The 23,549-nt window shown below is 45.5% G+C and overlaps 1 protein-coding gene across 1 annotated transcript in view; it reads left to right on the top strand.

Moving 5' to 3' along the window:
* CFAP20 (cilia and flagella associated protein 20) overlaps positions 1–22,825 on the top strand; it is a 524,034-nt gene extending 501,209 nt beyond the window's left edge. Inside the window, exon 6 of the mRNA XM_086946428.1 lies at positions 22,361–22,825. Coding sequence (XP_086802554.1) covers positions 22,361–22,381 — 21 coding nt within the window. The 3' untranslated portion in view covers positions 22,382–22,825. The remainder of the gene's footprint in view (positions 1–22,360) is intronic.
* The last annotated feature ends 724 nt before the right edge of the window (positions 22,826–23,549 follow it).

Genomic DNA, 23,549 nt, shown 5'->3' with positions numbered 1-23,549 from the left:
GAGAGTGGGAGAGGGAACAAGGGAAGAAACAAGGGGACCGCTTCTAACAGAGATGACAACCTCCACGTCACTGCGCCTAAGAAATAAGGTACAGCATTACTACACAGTGACAAACACAATTCATACCCATCCCACCTTTGGCCATGACCATGTCATTCCCATTATAAACACAATGACTCCCTTACCAGTCTTTGGTGCAAAAGGTGGTCCCGTGAAGGAGTCTTGGCAAAGTTGTTTATACTACCAAGGGTCAGCTCCGGCGTAGAAATCACAGAACAAAGAACAAAGATCCCAAACCCGTCTCCCGTGACAGCAAGGGGGAAAAAGTCATGTACTGACATAAAAAACCCTTAATATGTGTTTCAAGACTAAAAGGAAGGGAGCATGTGGGAAAACGCCAAACACCAAAACCGCTACCTCCGTTCCTGCTTTGGAAACGCTGAATGCGCCCAAACCGGCACAACGATGTAGAGAGGCTCCACAAGACTGCGGAAATGAGGACGTGATACACAGATTACTCGCGTAGCCGCGCGTCTATCTTGAAATGTCCACAGCGTCTCCAAAGCACTAATACAATGTCCACAAAGGCAAGGATAACGAATTAGGGATACCGGAGCCCCAGTATCCCTCCAGCAGTCCTGAACTCCTTAGAACGGAGAAAACCTGGTCACCAAACTAGATGGGAAGCAGGAACAGGAACGTGAAAGGAATCCGGAACACGGCAATTGGATAAGGGGGGAGACACACAAACACGGGACAAAAAGCAAGAGGCAGGGAAAGGGAATTACTATGCACACGAGCCCGTGAGCACTCAAAGACAGGATCCAATTGAACGACCAAAAACCCAGGACCTGGAACCAAACATGGAAAAGATACCAAGACCCAAGGCAGGGGCGTGATCAGTTTAAATCCCCTCACCAGGTAAGTCATGTGATGGATAAAAACATGGTCACAAAAAGGGGACAGGGCCCTGATCCTAACACCGGACTTCAAAAGACAAAGGTACTCAAATAATGTTCATGAAGAAAAATTAAGATACACTTTTAGGAGTACAATGTTCTTTAATCACATAGTACTCATTCTTATTATTAGACCAACAATTTCACATAGAAATTCTTCATTAATTCAGTTATAATTGTGCCCAAAAGGGAGGGAGGGGGAGGATAGGGGTGCAGTTAGGGAAAAAGTGTTGGATGAGAAGAGAAAATATTCACTTCAGTGCAAAGAAAAAAACATTTACAGTAAAAACATCACTTTGTGGCTCTCCAAGGGGGCCAAACATAATTGCCATACAAGGTCAAACTATAGTTCAAATAACCAAGCTCCAAAAAAGGGAGAACAATCCTGCCAGGGATGGGAGCCAGTTCGATAAGGTGTTGGTAGTCTACGTTTCGACCCTAATAAGAGTATGAAGTTTTCCCTTACAATGCGGGTCTTCTTCAGGACAGGAAGTGGGGGCGGAGAAGAAGAGCTTGGACTGTCTACGTACAAAAACACATAAGTCAAAATTAGGGTCTCAAAAGATCCCAGAGAGTCACCTAATAAATACGAGAGACATCTACAAACTCCATATTTATACAAAATACACAATTACGACAGAGGACAGTGTCAAAGGGGACGTATAAAAGTGACTTAATTAACACAAATGCTCATGAGGCAAGGCTATTGTTACCTTGCAAAGCTGCAGATCGTGCGTCAAGTTACACAATAAAGTTTACTGTCCATTCACTGTTCAATGGGACGACTGGAGCTAAAGGCAAAAGAGTATATGTGTATTAATTATTCAAAACGACTGCTGGTGAAGGGTACAATATAGCCATGTCACATAGAATTATAATTACCTCGCCTTTAAATATTCAGGCGGCCGGCGCTGTCAGATTTGTAACTGTTTCCTGTATCACGGTATATTTAAACTGGGAAAATCAGAAAAGACTATTATACCATAGTAAGGTGTATGATCTCAGAAAAAGGTTTGCAGCCCAAAAGAAACTAAAAAATACCTGATAATGGAGGCAATGGGGGCCAGACTTAGTTCGTGTATCGCTTTTCTATTCTAATATAATATCGCCCGGGCTGCAAAGATAATAGTGCATAGGTTACTCATATTGCAACGAAATGACAGGCCTTCGCTATGACATCCTGTAGTCACGAGACAAATACCAGAGTTACCTTAACTCAATTAGAAACGTGGATCGCCGCGGGCAAAACGCGATGTAAAAACGAGCTCACATTCTCTGGTTCACCGTATGACCCTCAGCCGCTGGATAAAATTACAAGGCCATATGAGTTATCCATGCTGTCAAACTTCCATTTTTTAACATGTAAGAGTGCAAACCCACAAGAAATACCTGATAATGGAGGCAAGAGGCCGGACTTAGTTCATATATCACTTTTTAATTCTCATGTGCCCGAGCTGTAAAGATAATAGTGCAAGAGTTACTCCGAATGCAACGGAATGGCAGGCCTTCGCTATGACACCCAGTAGTAACGGGGCAAATAACAGAGTTACCTTAACTCAATGCAAAACGTGGATCACTGCGGGCAAACCGCGATGCAAAACTGGGCTCGCGTTCTATTGTTCACCGTCTGACCGTCAGCAGCCGGCTGAAATGACAAAACCATAGGAGTTCTCTGCGCTGTCAGACTTGCATCTTTTAACATGTAGGAATTCGAACGGGCGTGTGAGAAAGTAATACCTTGACAGCAGTAGAAGTCTCAGTTCCTACAAGCTAGTCCAATTTCCAACCAAGCTTCGTATCCTTGCTATGGCTGTGCCTGGCGTGTACGTTCGCCGTTGTATTGCGTTACTAGGGGGCGTGGCCTACCCTCGCTTTTGTTGGAAAAGGTAGAAAGACTCTAAATGGGGTGGATTTTGTTACTCCAAAACCCTTTAGAACGGTAGGCACCTGCCGCACAGGGTAGTGAAGTAACAAAATAGAGGGGGAACAGAAACAAACAAAAATAAATTTGTGAAACGCAGATTAAATATGTGAAATTTTAAAAATATATACAAAACTCCATCATTTCAAAGTGAGCTGAGCTGACCTCTGGAATGGTCAGCAATATCTACATATTCTCAAATACTCGCATTAAATTATTCATTAAAACACTCCATACAAGCTGCATGTGTAATGTGTATATCAGACCATTACTGTGTTCTAGAGAATGACATCGCTTCATCATATACCACTAGTTTGGAAAGCCGTAGCGCCAACCTGCCACACAGGGTAGTTTAAGCGCAGTCACTTTCAAAACCATTTCAAGACTCTCCAATACATATATCCCTATGCATAAAGGAAAGGAGAGGACAGATTATTAGAAAGAACAGATTATAAATTAGCCAGTTGTGCAAAGCTGCTGTCAGATTCGTTAAGCCCAGTGTGGACAGAGTCAAAGAAAGTGATCCATTTCAGTTCCCTAATATTCAGTATGGGGCCTATGTCACCTCCTCTTGGGCCCAGGGAGACATGTTCAAGGACAATCCATTTGAGACAGTCAGGGGAGTGTCCTGTTTCCATACAGTGTTCCACTAAAGGGGCACCTGAAACTTTACATCTAATGCGGCTGCAATGTTCTTAAATTCGCATTTTTACTTTTTGTTGAGTTTGCCCAACATAAATAAGGTTACATGGGCAAATGATGCTGTAAATCACATCAGAGGTGTTACCGTTGGTGTGAGATTTGAGTGGAACTTGATGTTGTTTGAAATGAAATTCTTTAGTTTCAATCGTGTATGCACAGGCCTTACAGTTGCCACATTTATGGTGGCCGAGGACCGGTGGGAGGTTCCAGAGTGACATTATGGTGGGTGTTGCAGGAGGATCTAAAAAGGAGCACACCACATGGTCGCGGGTGTTTTTTGCCTTTTTAAAGGAATGCATTGGTGGAATGATGGTTCTTAAATCGTCTGAAATAAAATTCCAATGTTTATTTATTGTTTTTTTGATTTCATTACTTTTTGTCGAGAAAGTAGTGACACAAATCAAGCGCTGTTCCATTTTGTCCACACGTTCCTTCGGTTGTAGCAACACCTCACGTGGATTAAACCACACTCTTTTTCTCGCTTTTTTGACTAACCTCTTCGGGTAGCCGCGCTCAATTAGGCGTTCCATCAGTCGCTCAGATTCCTCCATGAAATCTTCCTTTTTGGAGCAGTTTCGTCGGATCCTTAAAAACTGTCCAAAGGGCAAGTTGTCCCGAAGTCCTCTAGGGTGGTGGCTCGAGTATTGTAACAATGAATTTCGCTCTGCTGGTTTCCTAAAAAGGGTTGTGTGTAGGACATCTTCCTCAGCTACAATCGATAGATCTAAGAAGTCTATTTTCTTGTTATCCGATTGAATCGTAAATTGAATGTCTCGAGATCTCATATTGAGCCAAGAATGGAATGATGCTAGATGAGATTCATTACCTGACCAGATAAGGACGATATCATCGATATATCGCATCCACATATCGATGTTTGATCTGAAGGGGTTCTGGACATTCAAGATGAAGGTGTTCTCAAAGGTTGACATAAAGATAATTGCCAAATCTGGAGCGAAGGCTGCCCCCATCGCGACCCCCTTTGTTTGCAAATAAAAGGTGTTTTGGAAAACAAAGAAATTTCTCATCATGGCGATTTTCAAGACCAAGATAATGAATGAGGTAGGGACACAAGTTGGTGCTTCACGTTGGTTAAGAGCTACTGTGACAACGTCTAGAGCATCCTCCTGAGGAATACTAGTGTTCAATGAGACAATGTCGCAGGTGGCCAAAAGTTACTTATCTGGACTAAAGGGACGTCCGTCCATGATTTGGATAGTGTGTGTGGTATCCTGAAGATAAGTCTCTGTACCCTCCGCAATCGACTTTAAGAAAAAATCAATGTAGCGACAAAAGGGTTCTAATATGGAACCACACCCCGAGACTATGGGATGTCCTCGGGGGTTCAACATATCCTTGTGGATCTTGGGGAGGGTATAGATTGTTGGTAAACAAGGAAGTTTTTTATTCAAATACTGGTACTCCTGTTCTGATAGGAAACCCTGATCCAATCCCTCCTTTGTCACCCGCTGGATAGCCGCAGCAAGCTCTCTAGGTGGATCGCCCGGTAGTTTTTTATAGCTAACCCCGTCGTTCAGTTGCTTCATAATTTCTTCTTTGTATTTTGTCAAATACTTTGAGCAGCGAGTGATGCGGCGGACCTGGCTGTGACTTGGGCCTGGTGCGGAGCGCGAGGTGAGGTGGCGAGCTGAAGCGGCTGCTATTTGGACCCACCCTTGGCCTGTGTGGGGACTTTACCGTGAAGCTGCTCCTCTGCATAAGCCCCCACAAGAGTATAACCTAGAGGAGGCTGGGGTGTTGTGAGACTGTAGGAAGTACACCCCCTCATAACGTCTGGAGGAGGGCTGAGAGGAGTGCAACCCTAAGGAGTGAAAAGGCCCAGGCGGAAAATATGCTGGCGGAGCCGCCTGCCCCGCCACTGACGCCCATTTTGTGACCGGAGCGGCGCCCCAGCGGCGCTGTGTTGGAAGTATCCTGAGAGAAGGAGGGTGACAGAAAGCACTCTATTGGGAGGAAATAACTGCGTGAGTGAGCTGCAGATCCCCCACGTAGTTCACGGTGACTGCGCATTCACAAGTAGGATACACCCCAAATACACTTAACCTGCTATGGGGAGGTCAGAGGCCAAGCAGGCGAAGCTGTCTTTTGACCAGCGTAGGGCGCCACGATCAATCTCCTCGGACCGTGCGGAGTCGGGCGCCCCAGAACCGCGGGTAGAAGACTTGAAGGTGATATTACTGGGAATGAAGCAGAGTCTCTCCTCAATCGACGCCAAAATGGATGTCATGAATACCAGACTGGACGCAGTGGTCACCAAGCTGGACCAGCACAATCAGAGGATTAGGGAGGCAGAACATAGGGTGTCGGAACCTGGAGGATGGGGCGGCGGCCAGTAAGAATCATGTGCTACAAATGGACAAGGTACTAAAAGTGATTGCGGACAAAAATTAGGAGGTGGAGGCTCGCTCACGTAGAAATTGCGTTCGTGTATTGGGCCTGGCTTAATCCACGAATACAGGAATAATGGAGGAGTTCATGGAAAAACTAATCACAGATTTGTTCAGAAAGGACTCCTTCTCGGCGCATATGATGATCGATCTCTGGTTGCGCGCCCACCCCCTGGGGCGTCGCCGCGTCCTGTAATTGTCCGCTTCCTGAATAACCACGACAGAGACACTGTGTTGCGTTTAGCCCGTGAGATGGGACAAGTGCGATATGAGAATGCCACCCTTGCCTTTTATCCCGATTTTATGCAAGCAGTACAGGAGGTCCGGCGAAAATTCGCAGCTGTCAAGAAAAAGCTCCAGTCGCAGGACGTCTCGTATGCCATGCTGTACCCTGCAAAGCTGAAGATCACCCATCTGGGAAAGCAACATTTCTTCAATAACCCCCAGCAAGTGGAGGACTACCTCGAACATGCCCGCAAAGAGGCAGCCCGCAACATGACTGTCGCAGAAGATCCAAACCGCCGTCTCCCGCGTCGGAACCAGGATGAGGGCATATCATGTGGTATATTGTGTAAGAGCCTGCTGGACTGCGAGATTGTTTGGGAACCATACCGACTTGGTGATGTATTTACTTTGTTTATATCTGTTATGCCGTGTTCCGCCCGGACGCTCACCTCCGTCCCGCTAATGTTGCCTGCTTCGTTAAGCGGAGCGGCAGGCGGGTGTAATAGGGGGGTTGAGTGGGCAAGGCGTGAGCCCCTAGTGACCCCTGTGCAAGGGCATACCCCTTTATTGCTTTTGCTAAGGGATGTATAAAGGAGGGTTACGTTGCGCAGTTGGGGAGTGGGAGGGAGTCATTGCTCGGCATGTTTGGGGAGCTGCAGTGGGAGGGGGAGGGAGGTCGGGGTATGGTGATGTTCTTAATTGTGGAAATGGACAATGGACAGGACAGGTAAAGACTATGTTCCAGCGGCTTTCGGAACGATGAGCGAAGGACCTAGAACTGTGAGAGGTATCACTATCTTATTGTGGAATGTGCGTGGGCTGAATGACCCCAGGAAAAGGAGGCAGGTGCTGAGTTATATGGATAGTCATGGTGTCTAGGTGGCCATGTTGCAAGAGACACATTTAGGCCCGAGTGGCTGACCCCAGTTTGCCACCCGGTGGGTTTCCCAGCGATGCTTTACCTCCTACTCGAGTTACTCATGAGGAGTGGCTATCCTGATTAAACAAGGTGTACCCTTTGTGTGGGGGGGAGAGGAGGCGGACTTGAACGGGCGGTACTGTTTCATTATGGGGGAGACTGAACTCTAACGACGGTATGTTCGCCAATTACTACGGACCCAACTCAGATGACCCACACACCCTGCTTGAGTTATGGGGCAAGATAAAGACAATAGGCACTATGTACGTGATTGGGGGGGGACTTCAACACTGTGTCAAACCCTGGCATTGACAGATCTCGCCCCAGCCCCATGCATTACACCAATACGCAAAGGACACTTAAGGATATCATATCCAACCACTGCCTGCTTGATGCTTGGAGGTATATGCATCCCACACTTAGGGAAGGGACACACTACTCTGCGGTGAACGAGACCTGGGCAAGGATTGCCTACGTGCTGATGACGGTGGGTATGGCGCACTGGATAGAGAAGGCATCCCACCTAGTCCGTACGTACTCGGACCACTCACCGGTTATGATACGCTGTGGCCCCCGCTGGACCACTCCCCCTACATTCACTGGCGCCTTAATCCCCAGCATCTACAGGACCAAGTATTTAGAGTTGAAATAGAGCAGGAAATCCTAGATTTTTTTTTGCGCAATGTTAACTCTGTGTCTAGCTTGACCATTGTTTGGGAGGCTTTTAAAGTGACGGTGTGAGGCTGGTGCATCTCTAAGGGGGGAGGCATCTTGAAAGACTTGCGTAGGAGCTTACAAAACTAGGAAGGGGAACTTAAATCCCTTGAGAGGGAGCTGGCGGAGGGGGGCGAGACTGGGGCCACCAGAGCAGTGCTACGCACTAAGCTGTCTGAATTTGAAGAAGCAGCCGATAGGGAATGTAGGTTTCGGGTGAAAGCTCATAGGGCACGTCTGTTTGGAGAGGGTGACCGGCCGGGGAAGGCGTTAGCAAATGCTGTACGACCCCTCAAGTTTGCAAACTACGTAGTGGAAATACAGGATGAGCAGGGTCATGCACATAGGAACCTGCTGGGCCAGTTACGCACGTTTGTGGATTTTTATACAGCGTTGTATACATTCCAGAGGGGATCACCTTTAGATTTGCAGAGCTACTTTGAGGGTACTGCCCTAGCGTGGCTGGGCAATACCCAGCATAAGTTCCTTGATCTGGATCTTGAGGTTGACGAGATCACTGAGGCTATAATGAACATGAAGTCTGGACGGGCACCGGGTTCCTACGGGTTGCCAGTGGAATTTTATAAGACATATGTAACGATTTTAGCTCCCATATTGAAGGCGGTCTACTATGAAGCGCTAGAGGAGGGGGAGCTACCAGGGACAATGAGGGAAGCCCAGATCATCGCATTACTAAAGCCAGGGAAGGCCCCGACATCTTGTGATTCATATCGGCCTTTGTCGCTTCTCAACTGCGACACTAAAATTCTGGCGAAGGTGCTAGCAAAGCGCTTCAATCTCCTGATGGAGAGGCTCGTCTTGCCCGACCAGGCGGGCTTTGTTCCCAACAGGGCAACAGCCCATAATCTCAGAACTTTGATGGCAGTGCTGCAAGACATTGATCCTAATAGTGCTGCGGTGGCAGTCTTTCTTGACGCCACCAAAGCTTTTGATTCTGTCGAGTGGGATTATCTCATTGGCACCCTCAGTTACATGGGAATGCCGAACACTTTCCTCAATTGGGTGAAACTGTTATATTGCAATCGGCGAGCCTTCGTGTTACTGAATGGCACCACATCGGACAGTTTCCCCATCTCAAGGGGAACGAGGCAGGGGTGCCCACTGTCCCCGGTCCTTTTCGCGCTAGCTATTGAACCCCTTGCGGCGAAAGTGAGACAGCATCATAAACACAGAGACCTGATATATCCCGCTAGACAATTATTGATTTCCCTCTACGCGGATGACATAACGTTATATATTCACAAACCCCATGAAAACCTAAACCCAGTGTTGAGGGAAATCACGAAATCCGGGGCTATCTCGGGGGTCCAGATTAATTGGGCTAAATCTGCAGTGTTCCCACTGACCAATAAGACAGAACAACACCAGCTCGACTACCCGTTGCAATGGGAGATGGAGGACTTTTAATACTTAAGGGTCCATGTCACTCGAGACAAAGAATTGCTAATGCGTACTAACTATGTGCAGAGCTATGGATAAGGTCACGGATAACATACCTAAATGGGTGAAACTGCCCCTCTCGATGGCAGGCCGAATATCCCTCATCAAAATGACGATCTTACCCAAATTCCTATATTTATTTATTAATATACCGTACTATCTGGGTATTTTCTTCTTCCCCACTCTAAAAACACAGTTACTTTGGCTTATCTGGGGAGGGAAGCAGGCGCGGCTGTCTTTGGCGACCCTGATGCTGCCTTACCACCAAGGCGGATATGACGTCCCTAACTTCGAGCAATATTATTATAGCGCACAGGCGCATTTCGCCGTGTACTGGCTTCAGCCACCCCCGTTTATGGAGCATATCCCTGTGGAGGACGGTTAAATTGCCCCCACCCCCCCCCGGAGGGTATTTATTTACGCGGTATAGGAGCATGGCCGAGACCCCTCCACGGTAGATTGCACGGTGGCGGCATGGAGATGGATGGCGCGCAAGATGGACGTCTCTCTCATGTACTCCCCCCGACTCCCACTGCTATGTAATCCATTACTACGGGTTAAATGTGAGGGCCTTGGCTGCAGAATGCTACACGCACTGAAATACAATACTTGGGGTGACCTATACACAGGGGGGCAGTTCCACAAGTCTGAGCAGTTTTTTGAAGACCGCACACCCACCAGTATGGACATGTTCCTGTACATACAACTAAGGCAGAACATTAGAGCAGTAACCCCTGCATTTCCAACAGAGCCCACTACATTTGCACCGCTGCATATTCTGCTGCAGCCTGAGGCTCCCACACACATCATCTCCCTGCTCTATAGACAGGTCAGGCTGGGCATCCCTCAAGGGTCATTGCGAGCTAAGGTGGAGTGGGACAGGGATTTGGGTGAACTGCTGACGGATGACCAATGGGAGAGAAGCTGCACACAGACAGAGGCGGTCACTGGCAGTAGCCGGTTGCGACTCATACACTACAAATTCCTACATGGCCTGTACCATACCCCTGTCAAATTGCACCGCTTCGGCCTCCGGGAGCATGATAGATGCGAACAATGTGGTAGGGAGCCCACAGATTTCATACACCTGGCATGGCAGTATCCTAGGGTGGAAGCCTACTGGGCGGAGGCCTTTGGGGGGTTGTCCGAGATGTTAGGTATACAAATAGTTGCATCCCCACTCCTGATTGCCAAACGGAGGGTGGCATGCCAGTGGGGCCGGGGGCAGGCACCTAAATTTAAAGAGTGGATATATGATTTATCAACATGGCAGGAAAAACTGCACACTTATGCGGAGCAGCTTCCTCTTAAGTCGCGTCCCAGGGACATCTGGGGTCCCTTGGTGGCGTACCTCCTGGCACGAACTGCGGATAATGTGGATAATGATGTCGCAGTGGTGGCAGCAGAGGAGGGGTAGGGTGCCGCGGGCACTTATGGATGGTCTTGATACCGTGGGATAATATTGCTGGGGGGGGCGGAGAGACAGCATGGAGTGGGAGGTCATGAGATTGCCCCACACCACTTGGTATCAGATGGCAAATATGAGCTGCGCACGTCCTGTTAGGATAATACAATCAGGCCTTCCCCAGAAGGGAATGTGATAAGGGAATTCTGTAGCGTTCCAGAGTGTAAAGTCCTTGCCCAGTTGCATGAGCTTCTATCTTAAGGGGGTGGGGGTTGGGAGGGGGGAGTTTCTTGTTGTAGATTGAAGAGGAGATGCTTGCCTCACTTATATGAGATTGTATATCACGATTATTGCAATGTCTCAAACGTGTATCTCATGTGCTAAGCTTTAATAAAGGTTTTTTGAACAAAAAAAAAGTAACTTGTTTTCTTCCCTGCCATTGTAGGAAATTTGCCCTCATTTTCACAATGCCATGATCACTTTCTTTATCCTCAAAGTGGTGGAGACATGCCAGAATGTCTGGTGGGCCTTTTGCCCCAGAACTTTCTGACATTGTCCTATGGCCTATCTGGATTGGTTCACCTTTGCTTCTCTCTAGTATGAGATCTAGAAGGTCCTGTGCACATCTCTTCATGTATTTCCCTTCTTTACCTTTAAGAATGCCTCTCCTTCGTGTAATGTACCATCCTGAGCAATTTTCACATCTTCTCGTGACGCGAATAAAAGTTAATACCCAGGAGCCTGACCGAGTGCGGAGTTAAACAGAACGGAGATTTTGCCACGGACCTTTGGAGCTTCCCTGCAGCGTCCCTCTCCCGCCGCCGCAACTGATCAAGAGAAGCGGCCGCCGAGCGGAGGGGGGCACTTAAACTACAATCCCCAACAGGCTTTGCGGCGCCAGACGCCGACTCCATCGCGCCAGGCGGCGCATAAAGGCAGCGTCACCCCCGCGTCGCGGGGGCGCGCCGGGCTAAGCCCGGGCAAAGGGCTGGCCCTCTGTGGCCCTCAGGGGACAGAAGGAGATGGGACGGGCCACCCCCCTAACATCGCCAGCATCCTGGGATAAAGAATAAGGTGAATCTGTGATATCTGATTCCTTATATGAAGCTATAATAGCTGTATAAGTGACTAATTTTAAAGTTTGGTATCTTTATTTGACTATCCGGATATTTCCCACACAATGACAAAAGTAAGAAAGACTCCTGTGGCCACAAGATCATCCACCAGGAATAAGACCCTCCCAACCACACCTTTACCGACACTTACAGCTATTGATCTAATGTTACAAAAGACTATAGGTGTAGTTGCTGACGCTATTCAAAATACGGAGAGGCGTCTTTCATTGACTCCGAATTTGTGTTTTCCTAACCTCTCACTGCATACTACTGCGAACAATAATACTGTGGACTCCTCTATTAACCTAGAGGAATCTCTTCTGATGCAGTCTTTTACAGGGCTGCCTAGTGGACAAAAAAGCAGTAGGAAAACTGTAGAATTGACCTCACCTATACCAGTAAACAGCCTTGAAGGAAGCCCTTTGTTTGTTTCCAATTCGGGGGGCAATATATGTTCATCCCAACCCGGAACTATATCATTAAATTCACCAAGGGGCGTTCTTGTTGAAAGTTTGCCTATTGTAAATGTAACAGCAGTAGACAAAACACTATCCCCGAACAAGACAAAGCGTCGACATAGGAAACATCTAAAAACTAAATCTATAGTGAGGAAAATATATAGACCATTAGGCCTTCATAAGCCCTCGGCAAAGGATGTCTGGCTAAACTTTAGGTTGGCTAAACCACTCGCTGGAATACCAAATTCCTCTATTACATCCACCGCCCAGAGTGCAATAACGCAAATTGATACACAGTCAGAGCACACTAAAACTCACACAGAGCAGACGAGTCAGACTGAAAGAGTTAGTTTACTAGATAAAACATACCCAACTGAATTGGAACACTTAATTAAATCTCTACTGCAACCTTTGAGTGACAAAATTACCAGTATAGAGCAAACCCTAGAGAAGCTTGAAAAATCGCAAAAAAAGGATACCTCAAGTATATTAAAGATCCTCACCGTGCCAGTATCAAAGGACAGCTCTTTACCACCTAAAAGTAATCTTAAGCAATCGAAGATCATGAAGACACAAGCCAAGAATAACACTCAAAGTGACAGTTCTAACTTGACACCTTCCCTTCCTGTAAATGTTGCAGTGCAAAACATTCCAATATTATCTACGCAAACAAATATTGATACAACTGTAGCACTGACCCTGCCCACCTCCTCTGAGAGCCCTATATCTGGCAACGAAGAGAGTGAATGCGCTGCGGAAGGCTAATCCTCTGATCCACTTGATGGCCAGGCCGAGCCTCAAAGGCCAACAACAACACGAAGTGCAACATTAAACACACGCCCAGTACAAACACCTAAAACGCTACATCCGAAAAAAGCTACCCACATTCATCTCCCCCCTGAATCCCACCGGCATACCATAGTAATGATTGGTGTACCGCAACTTGAAGCGGGTAAGACAGAGAGCTATGGGGACTTGAAAAATAAAGTAAGCCATTGGTTAACCGCTCATAGACCGATTCCTCCCCACATCAGTGGTAAAATAGCAAATGTCAGGAGGGTCGACTGGGTGGGCCATAGATTTAAATCTACAGAGGGCGACTGTGTTGTAGTTAACTTTAAGGATGGTCGTGTGGCAAGGTATATAGCTGGCTGGAAGGATAGTTCGATCAGTAGTCTGATCCGCACCATGGATCTAAGTTATTTCTACCCCCAAAACGACCATTCCTTAAATACAGTGCATTCATATTCCACTGCAGAGCAGGAAAGAACTCCAGATAATTTTAATCTATATCATAATGGAGTAACTCCCAGAAACCATGGTCACTATATTGCAGGAGAACAAAGGCAATTTAGGAGGGGCACACCTTGGGAGCCTAGACAGGTCAGCCATCAAGGAATTTATCAAGAGAATTGGGAGGCTCCTCATGGGTTGTACTACCATCAAGACCACTCTCAATTAACATACCCAAGTACCTACTATAACGTACCCATCACAAATAGGTTTGACGCCTTTTATGATCAGAGCGGCATGGAGGGGGTCGACTGACTTCATGCTGGCTCAGTCACACCAATGCCTGTTGATCGTATACAAAGTAATCATGTACAAGGGGATATTAGGGTCGCATACAAACAAGTTACAACAGTTCCCTCCTCGATGATCAAACCAGATAACACTAGTCAGACAGCGACAAATATAGATAACCCAAAGAACAACAGTATATTGTCTGATTTGTCTGAGGCCCATAACTCTTCTAATTCATATAGAATTAAACAACTCTAGTATTGAAACCATGGGGGTTATACATGCAGAACAAACCAACCCGATGCCAGACCCAACCACTAGAGATTCTGATCTAGAAATAGCGCCAGGTGACTGTAGCGTGAGTTTAGTCTCCTGGAATATAGCAGGTTTGGCTGATAAAATATGTGATTCTGCTTGGTTAGCATTTGTTAAGAAACACACAGTTATATGCCTCCAAGAGACATGGTTGGAAGATAAAAATGCCTTCATTGAGCGCTATCAAAGCTTTTTTATACCTGCAGCTCCCTCAACTAGGGGAAGAGCAAAGGGGGGCCTGGCTATTTTCATCAACCTGGGACTTTGTTGTAAAATAAGTACTTGTTATAATGCTAATCGGAACATTCAAATGCTTGAATTGAAGAGAGGTAAATATGCTCTGAACCTGATTAATTTTTATAATGCTATCAACGGCAATGGTGAATGTAACATCTTGACCTTAAATGAGATGATGAGAAAGGGGGCAAGTACACTGTCACGGAAGGTGCTGATCGCAGGTGATTTTAATGTACATCCATGTGGTAACCCAGGTGTCACCCCCATGGGATCTTTGGGGTGTAATAGTGTGGAAAGATTTCATTTTGTCCACTCTAGGGGTGGAGTTAATCTAAATGACCTGGTGAATGAAAATAATCTAACTATAGCCATGTCCATGGTTCCTGAGACCAAGGTCTTTGATGTCCCCACATTTAAAGGTGTAGGTCAGGGGTCCTTTATAGACCACATATTATTATCTGCAGACCTTGTAAATTGGGTTTCGAGATTTACCATTCATACGAGCATTTACAGTGATCACAACCCCATAACTATTAGTCTGGGTGGGGTTTTATTTGAGCAGCGAATGACCCGCGAAGATCGGGGCACGTTGAGCTGCATAAATGGCAAACGTCGACTGAAGTGGTCAATGGTAAACCAAGTAAATTTGTACACTGAAATAAATAAGTTATGTGGAGATGAACTAGCAGCCTGTACGTCACCTTATACACCTCCTGAGAAAACCTTGGCCGGTTTTGAAGCCTTGGTATCAATAGTAGGCTCTATGTTAACAGTACCGATGAGGGGTCAAACCAGAAATAACTCTAAATGGTTTGACCATAACTGTTCTAAGGCAAGCAGAGACCTGAAAAAGGCGTTACAAATTAAACCTAGAGATCATGGTCAAATTAAAAATTTGCGCCTGATTTATAAGAAATCACTAGCTGCTCGGAAAAAAGAAATCAAGGCTAGTACTATGGAGTCTCTTCTTGACCCATCAGTGTTGGGGAACAGTAATAAATTTTGGCAAATTATTAACAAACCTTTGTTTGATAATCCTAGTGATACAGCTCTTGGCACTAACATCTCAGAGGAGGATTGGGTTACTCACTTTAGTGCAATTTTCAAGAGTAACGAGCAACGGGCAGAAAATGCTTTTTTAATTCCAACTGGGAATTCTCTGTGCTTTTCAGTAAATGAGGTAGAAAGGGGTATTCAAGGACTAACCAGTAATAAGGCCCCAGGCCCGGATGGCTTGCCACCAGACCTTTTTAAATCCAGTATCTCCTTCTGGGCCCCCGTCCTTACTTCTGTAGTAAATGCAGCTGTGATCTCTGGGTGCCCAAGGTCGTGGGGGATATCGACCATAGTCCCTGTATTTAAAAAGGGCGACCGTAGTAGCCCGTTATGCTACAGGCCAATATCTTTAATTAATTCTGTAGCTAAAGTGGTAGGTGGTATAATTTTGAATAGGTTAACCATATGGGCAACTGAAAACAACATTATATCCCCCATACAATATGGCTTCAGACCTGGTCATTCGACAATTACACAATGTCTGAACCTATATTTGATTTTAAGTAAATATACCCTGGCCAAGCAAGGAACTGTCTACATGGCCTTTATGGACTTATCGTCCGCTTTTGATTGCGTGGACAGAGGCAAACTATGGGTTACCCTGTTAAAGATGGGCGTAGAGAAGAATTTAATAAATCTTCTGGTTGACCTGCACTCCGACACAAGTGCCAATGTTCGTTAAACCCAAGACCTGAAAGTAACGGGGGAATTCAGAATAAACCGGGGTGTTCGACAGGGGTGTATCCTGGCCCCATTCCTCTTCAAATTGTACATTAACCAGTTGGAGGAGTACTTGCTAAAAACAGGAGCTGATTACCCCTTTGTAGGCCGCAAGGGGGTCCCTGTGCTGCTTTACGCAGATGATGCTGTCCTTATTTCTAGGACAGCAAATGGTCTCCAGAAACTTTTAAATTCTTTCTTTGACTTCATGGAGTCCCGTGGCCTAAGTGTTAATAATTCTAAGTCCTATGTTTTGAAAACAGGCCAGGGTTCTCGAAAATCCAATCTCTTCTGTATAAATGGGGAAAAAATTCCTACCACTAGTACTTTTTCATACCTTGGGGTCCTCTTAGATCATAAACTATCCTGGGGCCCCGCCGTCTGTAAAAAGAAGGGTGAGGTAACACGTGTTAATGCGGCCATACTTGGCTTTGCGAAAAAAATTGGCAATAGCCCGGTGGCCGCTTTACTTAAACTATATCAGGCAAAAAGTGTTGCCATCGCCTGTTATGGAAGCGAGCTCTGGGGTTATACCAAGATGAGGGACCTGGAGGTCACAGAAAATAACTTCTTGAAGAAAATTCTGAGGCTGCCAAGGGGAATATGAAATTTGTTGGTACATGAGGAGTTGGGTGTACCCTATCTAAGTGATAGAATAGCAGTGAACCCCGTATTGTGTTGGCTGAACTGCTGGCTCAACAATGATATACCCCTCACTCATGAAATATTAAAAGAAGCCTTAACATTGGATGGAAGGTTTAAGGTCCCGTGGCTGAAGTATATTAATGACTGCCTGACTGGAATTGGCCGGCCCGATTTGTTTTTAACCCCAAACCGCATCACCAAATCCGATGTCACTTTTGTAAAAAATGCCATGATGACAACTAGGTATACTGCCAGGGAGGAGGTTGAGTTGCAGAAGGACAGTGTTAGGAAACACGTCCTACTTAAAACCTGTCTACAAATGGAACCATATTTATCATGGCCTATGACTGGCTATGAACGTTATTTGCTAACAAGGTTCCGTTTTGACCTGTTTCATCTCCTACTGGCGGTACCAAGTGGGGCCCATCGGGGTGAGGTGTTGCCAGCTTGCAGCTGCGACGGGAAGTCTCCGCAAGACCTGGCACACTTTTTATTCATTTGTCCTTATTACATAACACCCCGGAGGCTATATTTAAAGCCCTGCCTTAAAAAACTGAATTTTGCACAGATAAAACCTGCACTTTATTACCTTCAACTACTGAAATGGGATTGCACTTTATTTGTTTGTAACTTCCTGAAATTAGCGATTACCTTCAGGAAAAGTATGGAGGGATAATTATGCTGCTAATGCCTTCAGGCATTTTTAACCTTTTATTGTACTGAAACTATTTATATATTTTTAAAATGTTTATTCTGCCCGTTGCTTCTGCCTTTTACATTGTCTAAAGAAACCTGTATTTTATAAATGAAATATCCGGACTGCTTTTAATTGTTTGTTGATGAATTGTGCTTTTATGATTGTAACGTTTACAATCGAATAAAGATATTTGAAACACATCGTCTCGTTTTTCTGGAAGATTGATTACTTGCTTATTTAGTGTTATTAGGCAGGCTTAATACTCTTAAAATTCAAGAGCTGCCTCATCTTGGGTGTTCTTCAGCGTGTTCTCTATAGCCTGGCTCCTCTGTTAGTTTTCTCATTTTAAGCCCTTGTTTTTGGTAGGCTCTGCCTACCCCTATCTCAGTGTTGATCTCTTGGGAAGACTGCAAGATTCTCCTGTCTCTTGGAGCTTTCCCTCCACCTGCCTGGTGTAACATAAGGAGCCCTCAGATTGTGTACTGGAAACTTGCTGGAGTGACACCTTGATTGTATTTTCCCTCTTACTGCTGTCCTTTGCCATACTGGGCTTGTTTTTCCTTGATTGTGATTCACTGAAGTGCTTTGTATTCTTAAGCTCAATGGGTAGAACACATCTCTTTTCTCTGGGCAGCCTACTTTTGTGTCCCTTATATGCCTTTATGGCCCCTCTTAGGCGAGCCTTCCCAGTTCCAAGCCTTCAGGAACTAAGGGGTGGACTCTGCCTGCTTTGTGTCAGCCCTTTATAATTTCCAAGTTGCATCAGGGTGCATCATTAAGGAGGTGAGGTCTTAGCTGTTTGTGAAACCCAGCTCTCAACTTGTTCTTCTTGCCATAGCCGCACTTCTTAGGAGCTTTCGTGCTGGGGGTTTGTAGATGCTCATTTGTTGTGTTTTTCCCTTCTAACCAGGCCACTTTATAACCTTGTCCCCAGTTCAGTCTCAGGATTTCATGCACATCCCACTGAAATTTGCTTTTGCCCCTGCTTTGGTATTATTGTGAAGTATTGCCGGAGGGGCTCATCTACATTCCAGCTTACTTTTATATGGAATGTGGCCAGTTGTTGGACCCCTCCTTCTTCATTAACGCTTACATCTTATTTCTTAAGCCCATGTTGTGCCCCCACCCCCTTATGTTTGTAGTGTTTCGCCCTCCGGAGATTCACCTTCACTTCTTGCTACCTGACCACACCTCCTGTCATGGCCACTGACTTCTTTCAGCTGTTATTGAAGACCGTTGTTACATGGCTGCAACTCGCTCCCATCTGCCTCTTACCAGACTGCCAACCCTCTCTGGTCTTCCTGCAGCTGTACCACCGCACTACCTCTCAGGCAGCCGCCACTATTACCATGTGGTTCTTCTTGACCTCAAAGACAGAGGCATCACTGGTAGCTTCACCTCTATTGGCTTGGGTATGTGTAGCAGCCTCAGTCCTTCTCCAACTATGCTCTTCTGGGCTTGCCCACTAGCTCTGCTTTCTCATTCTTGGCCCAGCCAGCACAGCCACAGGCCAGCCTGAGTCCAGGCCTCTGTAATCCCTCTGGTGGGGCACCACTGGTTAGCTTCTTTCTCCCTTACTCTATTGTGTTGGCCACCATCATATCTCTTCCTTTTACTTATTGAGCTGGCTGTGCTCAGCTCTCCACCACTCTGTTGACTATGCTACACTGTCCAGCTGGTCACTGTAGCTCTAGCAGTGGTCAAACTGCATTAAAAAAGTATGGGAATTGTGATGCTGCACACAAGGGAGCGGGTGAGTGAGTGAGCGTGAGGGCGTGGCTAAAAACTAAATATTCTGTAACTTTTTTGGTCTTAATGCACTGCACCAGAGAGCCACGGAATTGAATCCTGGTTGGTGCAGTGGAGAAGAGTGACTTGTATATGTTTAGTTCTACAAGGTCCCAGCCTATGACAGAAAGAACTGTGAACACTTAAGTAATTATTTTTGAACTTGCATTACACACAGTATAAAATAGGCTGCTACAGAATGCGCCCAAAAGTTTTAAAATAAAAAGTGTTTCCAAAATATAGATTTTTTGCAGATTGTACTGAGTGCAATTTGTTTTATAATTGCCTTTTTAAGGCACACACTTTACTTTGTAGCTTGTAGATCCCTTACAATATCTCTCAAAAAGAATGAACGTGTCTCATCAGGAAGCTTCAAGTGATTCCATCAATTAAAACAAACACATGCTTTTAAGCGCCCTTTGCATTTGCAGATTGACCAGTTGTGCACATTTAAATGTCTTGCACGCAAGCAGACACCCTGCAAAAAGGCTTGTTTAGCTGTCTGCTCCTCCCTTGGTTTCACAGCACAGGAGACTTGTGCCTTACACTTCAGCTGAAGCATTTCAACTGTTAGCAAAAAGGTGGTCCCAGGGGAGAAGTCTAGCCTTATACTTCCACAGCAATAGCGTTGTAAAGAAACTTTTCAGCAAGTTTAGTTATGCAATAAGTGCCTTTATTTTGCCAATTACTTTCGTATAATGCATAATAGGTTCATAATAATATGACACAGTTTTACATTTATCGAAAGTCAAGGTGCTCCTACAAAGTGACGGCGCAGTGAGAGTGAATAGAGTTATGAAAGAGCCCTTGTGCTTTACTCAGAAATATATTCATGTGACTGATTGGGACAATATGTTGTTGTACGGGATCAGTAACAGGAGAGGTGGGAGGGAGCGAGTCTGACACGTTGAGTAGAGATTTCAAAGAAGGTTTTATTTTGAGATATGCCTTTCTTCTTCTACTGGCCAGACTTATACGAGCAAACTCGTCGGGCTCCGTCCTTACGCCCTTGGGGAAGTTTGGCAGTTCCAGGGTGTTTCTCCAACTCAGTGGGTGGGAGCCCTCCAGACCGGAAGTTCTGTAATGGTCGTCGGGGCGAGGTCCGCAACTCAGGTCGTGCGTGTAAAGAAAGAAGAAAACAAGGAGTCACTCTGACGTTCCTCGTAGGACGTTTAGGGACCAGAGAAGTGAGGGACACCAAGTGAACAAGTGTAATACTAGGCGGTCGGTTCTGTGCCTTACGTGCTCGTGGGGGGGATAGGGTTTAGGAGGCTATACACTAGTTCGCCGTTCACTCGTTTGTTACACTGCTACGAGCAACCCAGACCGCCACTTTGCCCCGTACCTTTGTGAGCCACGCTCCTCCTGTGGGAGCGTGGCGGGGCGAATCGCCGGATCGTTGGCCTCCTGGCTTGCCGTCCACAGCTTGGCTCGTCATGGAGTCTTCTTCGCCGCACTCCGGTCCCGGTCTCGATCTCCAGCTCCTCACGCTTTCTCCTCCTAGGGAAACGCCGTCCATAGTCTTCCTGGATCCACCTCCTTTTGGCTCTGTGACGCCCAGGGGGGCGGAGTCTCGTCACCCTCGATGGCTGAATTAAAGGGGCCACGTTCCTTCTCGCCGTCGATTCCCCAGCCTTCCTCTTCTGCGCAAGTCCACTCCTCCTGCCAGTGAGAGTTTGGCTGTGTGTCAGAAACAGAAAGGGGTGACAACGGAACAGCTGACCACCAGTCTTTCACATTGCGTTCAGCACTGCGGGTGTCAGGGTGGCGTCCCGCTCCGTCACAGTTGTAAATGGCACTCATAATATGAGTGTCGAAAACCTCAAGCAAACTTTAAAACCAGTCCACTTATGTTATTGTCGAAGTTTCGACCCCTTAACACAATTACTTAGAACAGGGTCATCATCAGGACAGAGTAAGAACAGGAGCCACTTAAAAGTAATAGAACCATGTATCAGTTTAAGTGATCGCTGTACATTGTAACGTCATTGCCATGGTTATGAAGAAAAAACAAGTTTACATATCAGAGGATTGGGACAAAGAAACCCACAACCGCAGATGTGTCAATTGCAGTTGCTTGGGAAATCCTCAGCAAACTGTATGAAAGTAACTGCAATGAAACAAACTAAATTCACACTCAGCTGTATCCTGAACCGCTATGCAGAAAGGGGGATATAGGACATTGAGGTCTACTAAGAATCTAAGCTGTCATTACTTACAGGCACGGCTGATATAGACGATCATCTGACGCTTGTGTCCAAATTGAAGGCTATTATAGAATAGGTATGTTTAGAATAGTGTATCCAAACCAAAATAGGAAGATAAAGAACATGGAAAGCCACATACCAAACATGAAAAGACGGTACAGTAAGTATCAAAGCCCCCAACCGCTCAGGGAAAATTGACATCTGCATCTGCAAAAGAAATTGAGCATATGGGACAATGTGGGCACTTGTTCATAACCAATTAGACAAGTTGCAGTTGAGAATGAATGGCAATTACCGAATCGGTAAATACCGATTCGGTAATTACCGAAACTTACCGATTCGGTAATTTTTTCGGTAAAATTACCTACATCCCATTTTCCTGTTCTTAAATACCGAATCGATATGATTCGGTATTTAAGAATCGGTAATCTGGGATTACCTACATCTGGCCCCTAATGCTGTAGAAGAAAATGAGTTACACCCTTGTAAGTGCAGTTCTCCTGTGTTGGTATGTTTTATAAATTCACTTGCAGCTCTCCCTCCTCCGGGTTGACATGTTACTATTGTTATTATTATGCATCATGTGTCATTGAAAATATGAGTGGTAATTAACTCTAGGAGGAATGGTCCCACCTCATTGGCTTAAGGTTTTGTAGTCGTTTCTATAAAAAAAGCTTTTTTTCTACACTGCTTAACAGGTACGAAGCCTCTCACTTTGAAGATGGGGAAGATTCAAGCTTGTGAATTTATGAAAAGATACTCTGGCTAAAGAATTGCAGTAACAGTTCAATAACTCATTTTCTTCCCCATCATTCACACAGTATTTGCCTAGAATGTTAAGGACAGATTACTAAACCATAATATTTTCTTCCCTTTTCATGCAGAATTCTACCTGTAAGCAGTAACCTACAAAGGAGACTATGCACAACTGAGCTTGATTTCTTCCATTTAAATCACATTGCTGCATGAAAGACCACAACTGAGAGGCAATTGTTATCACAAAACAAAATCTAGTAAAAAAAAAATATTTGATATTAGTAGTGAGTGAAAATTGGTGTATGTGCAACTACTGCAATCTAGAAATAGTTGCACCTTATACTTTGAATGCTGCAGAGATTCTTTAGTAAGCAAAGATATATTTTGTGGAATAGACACCTGAACCTGCCTGTCAATGCTCAGCCTTTTGCTTGTCTATAGAGAAATTCCTGCAACTTTCGTTCTTGTCTATTTCTTTTTATGGTTCAGATTTGTATTTTCCAAGTATTTTTAGAACATGGATTGAGATTATTTATGCTGGGCACAGATACAAAATAATATAGGTAAATAAATGATTGGCATTTGTTTAGGAATCCTTTTCAGTGTTGTTTTTTTTACTAGAAGGAGAACTATTCTCACACTCATTGGCCATTTATAATTTTTATGAAAATGAACTTGATACTGTGTCTTTTTAGCCATTGGCAAATATTTTGTTATGTTATTTTATTTTATGACGCGCACAGATAATCAGGAGTGCCGGGCGCGGAACCATACGAGGGGTGGAGATAGATACTAGACAAAGCAATGTGTTTTCAGAAGCTTTTTAAAAGCCAGTGGATCTGTGATGTTCCGAAGAGCAAAGGGGAGGGCGTTCCATGCCACAGCAGCTTTCCGGGCCAGAGAGCTGCCACCTAACCTCTGGCATTTAAAGCGGGGAAGCAGAGCCAGAAGTTGAGAAGAGGAGCGCAGTTGTCTCAGAGGGGCATAGAAGAAGCGTTTTTGCAGGTAAGTAGGACCTAGGCCGTAGAGAGCACGATGGGCAAAGACTAATGATTTAACCTTAACCCTTACAGCCACGGGCAGCCAGTGCAATGAGCACAGGTGTGGCTCACACTACTTCTGGAGGGTGTGTCAAGAAGAAGCCTGGCTGCCGCATTCTGGACCACCTGAAGCTTCTTCAATTGGTAGCCAGGGATGCCCACATAAAGTATATTGGCGTAGTCCAGCCGAGATAGGATAAGGGCGCAGATGACTATCTTCTTTGCAGCCCTAGGCAGAAGGGGGAGAAACTTACTTAGGGTTTTAAGAAGGCTGAAG

Source organism: Lissotriton vulgaris, chromosome 12 (genome assembly GCF_964263255.1).
Source record: "Lissotriton vulgaris chromosome 12, aLisVul1.2, whole genome shotgun sequence".
In the NCBI taxonomy this organism is placed as follows: Eukaryota; Metazoa; Chordata; class Amphibia; order Caudata; family Salamandridae; genus Lissotriton; species Lissotriton vulgaris.
This window is presented reverse-complemented; position numbering and strand designations above follow the sequence as displayed.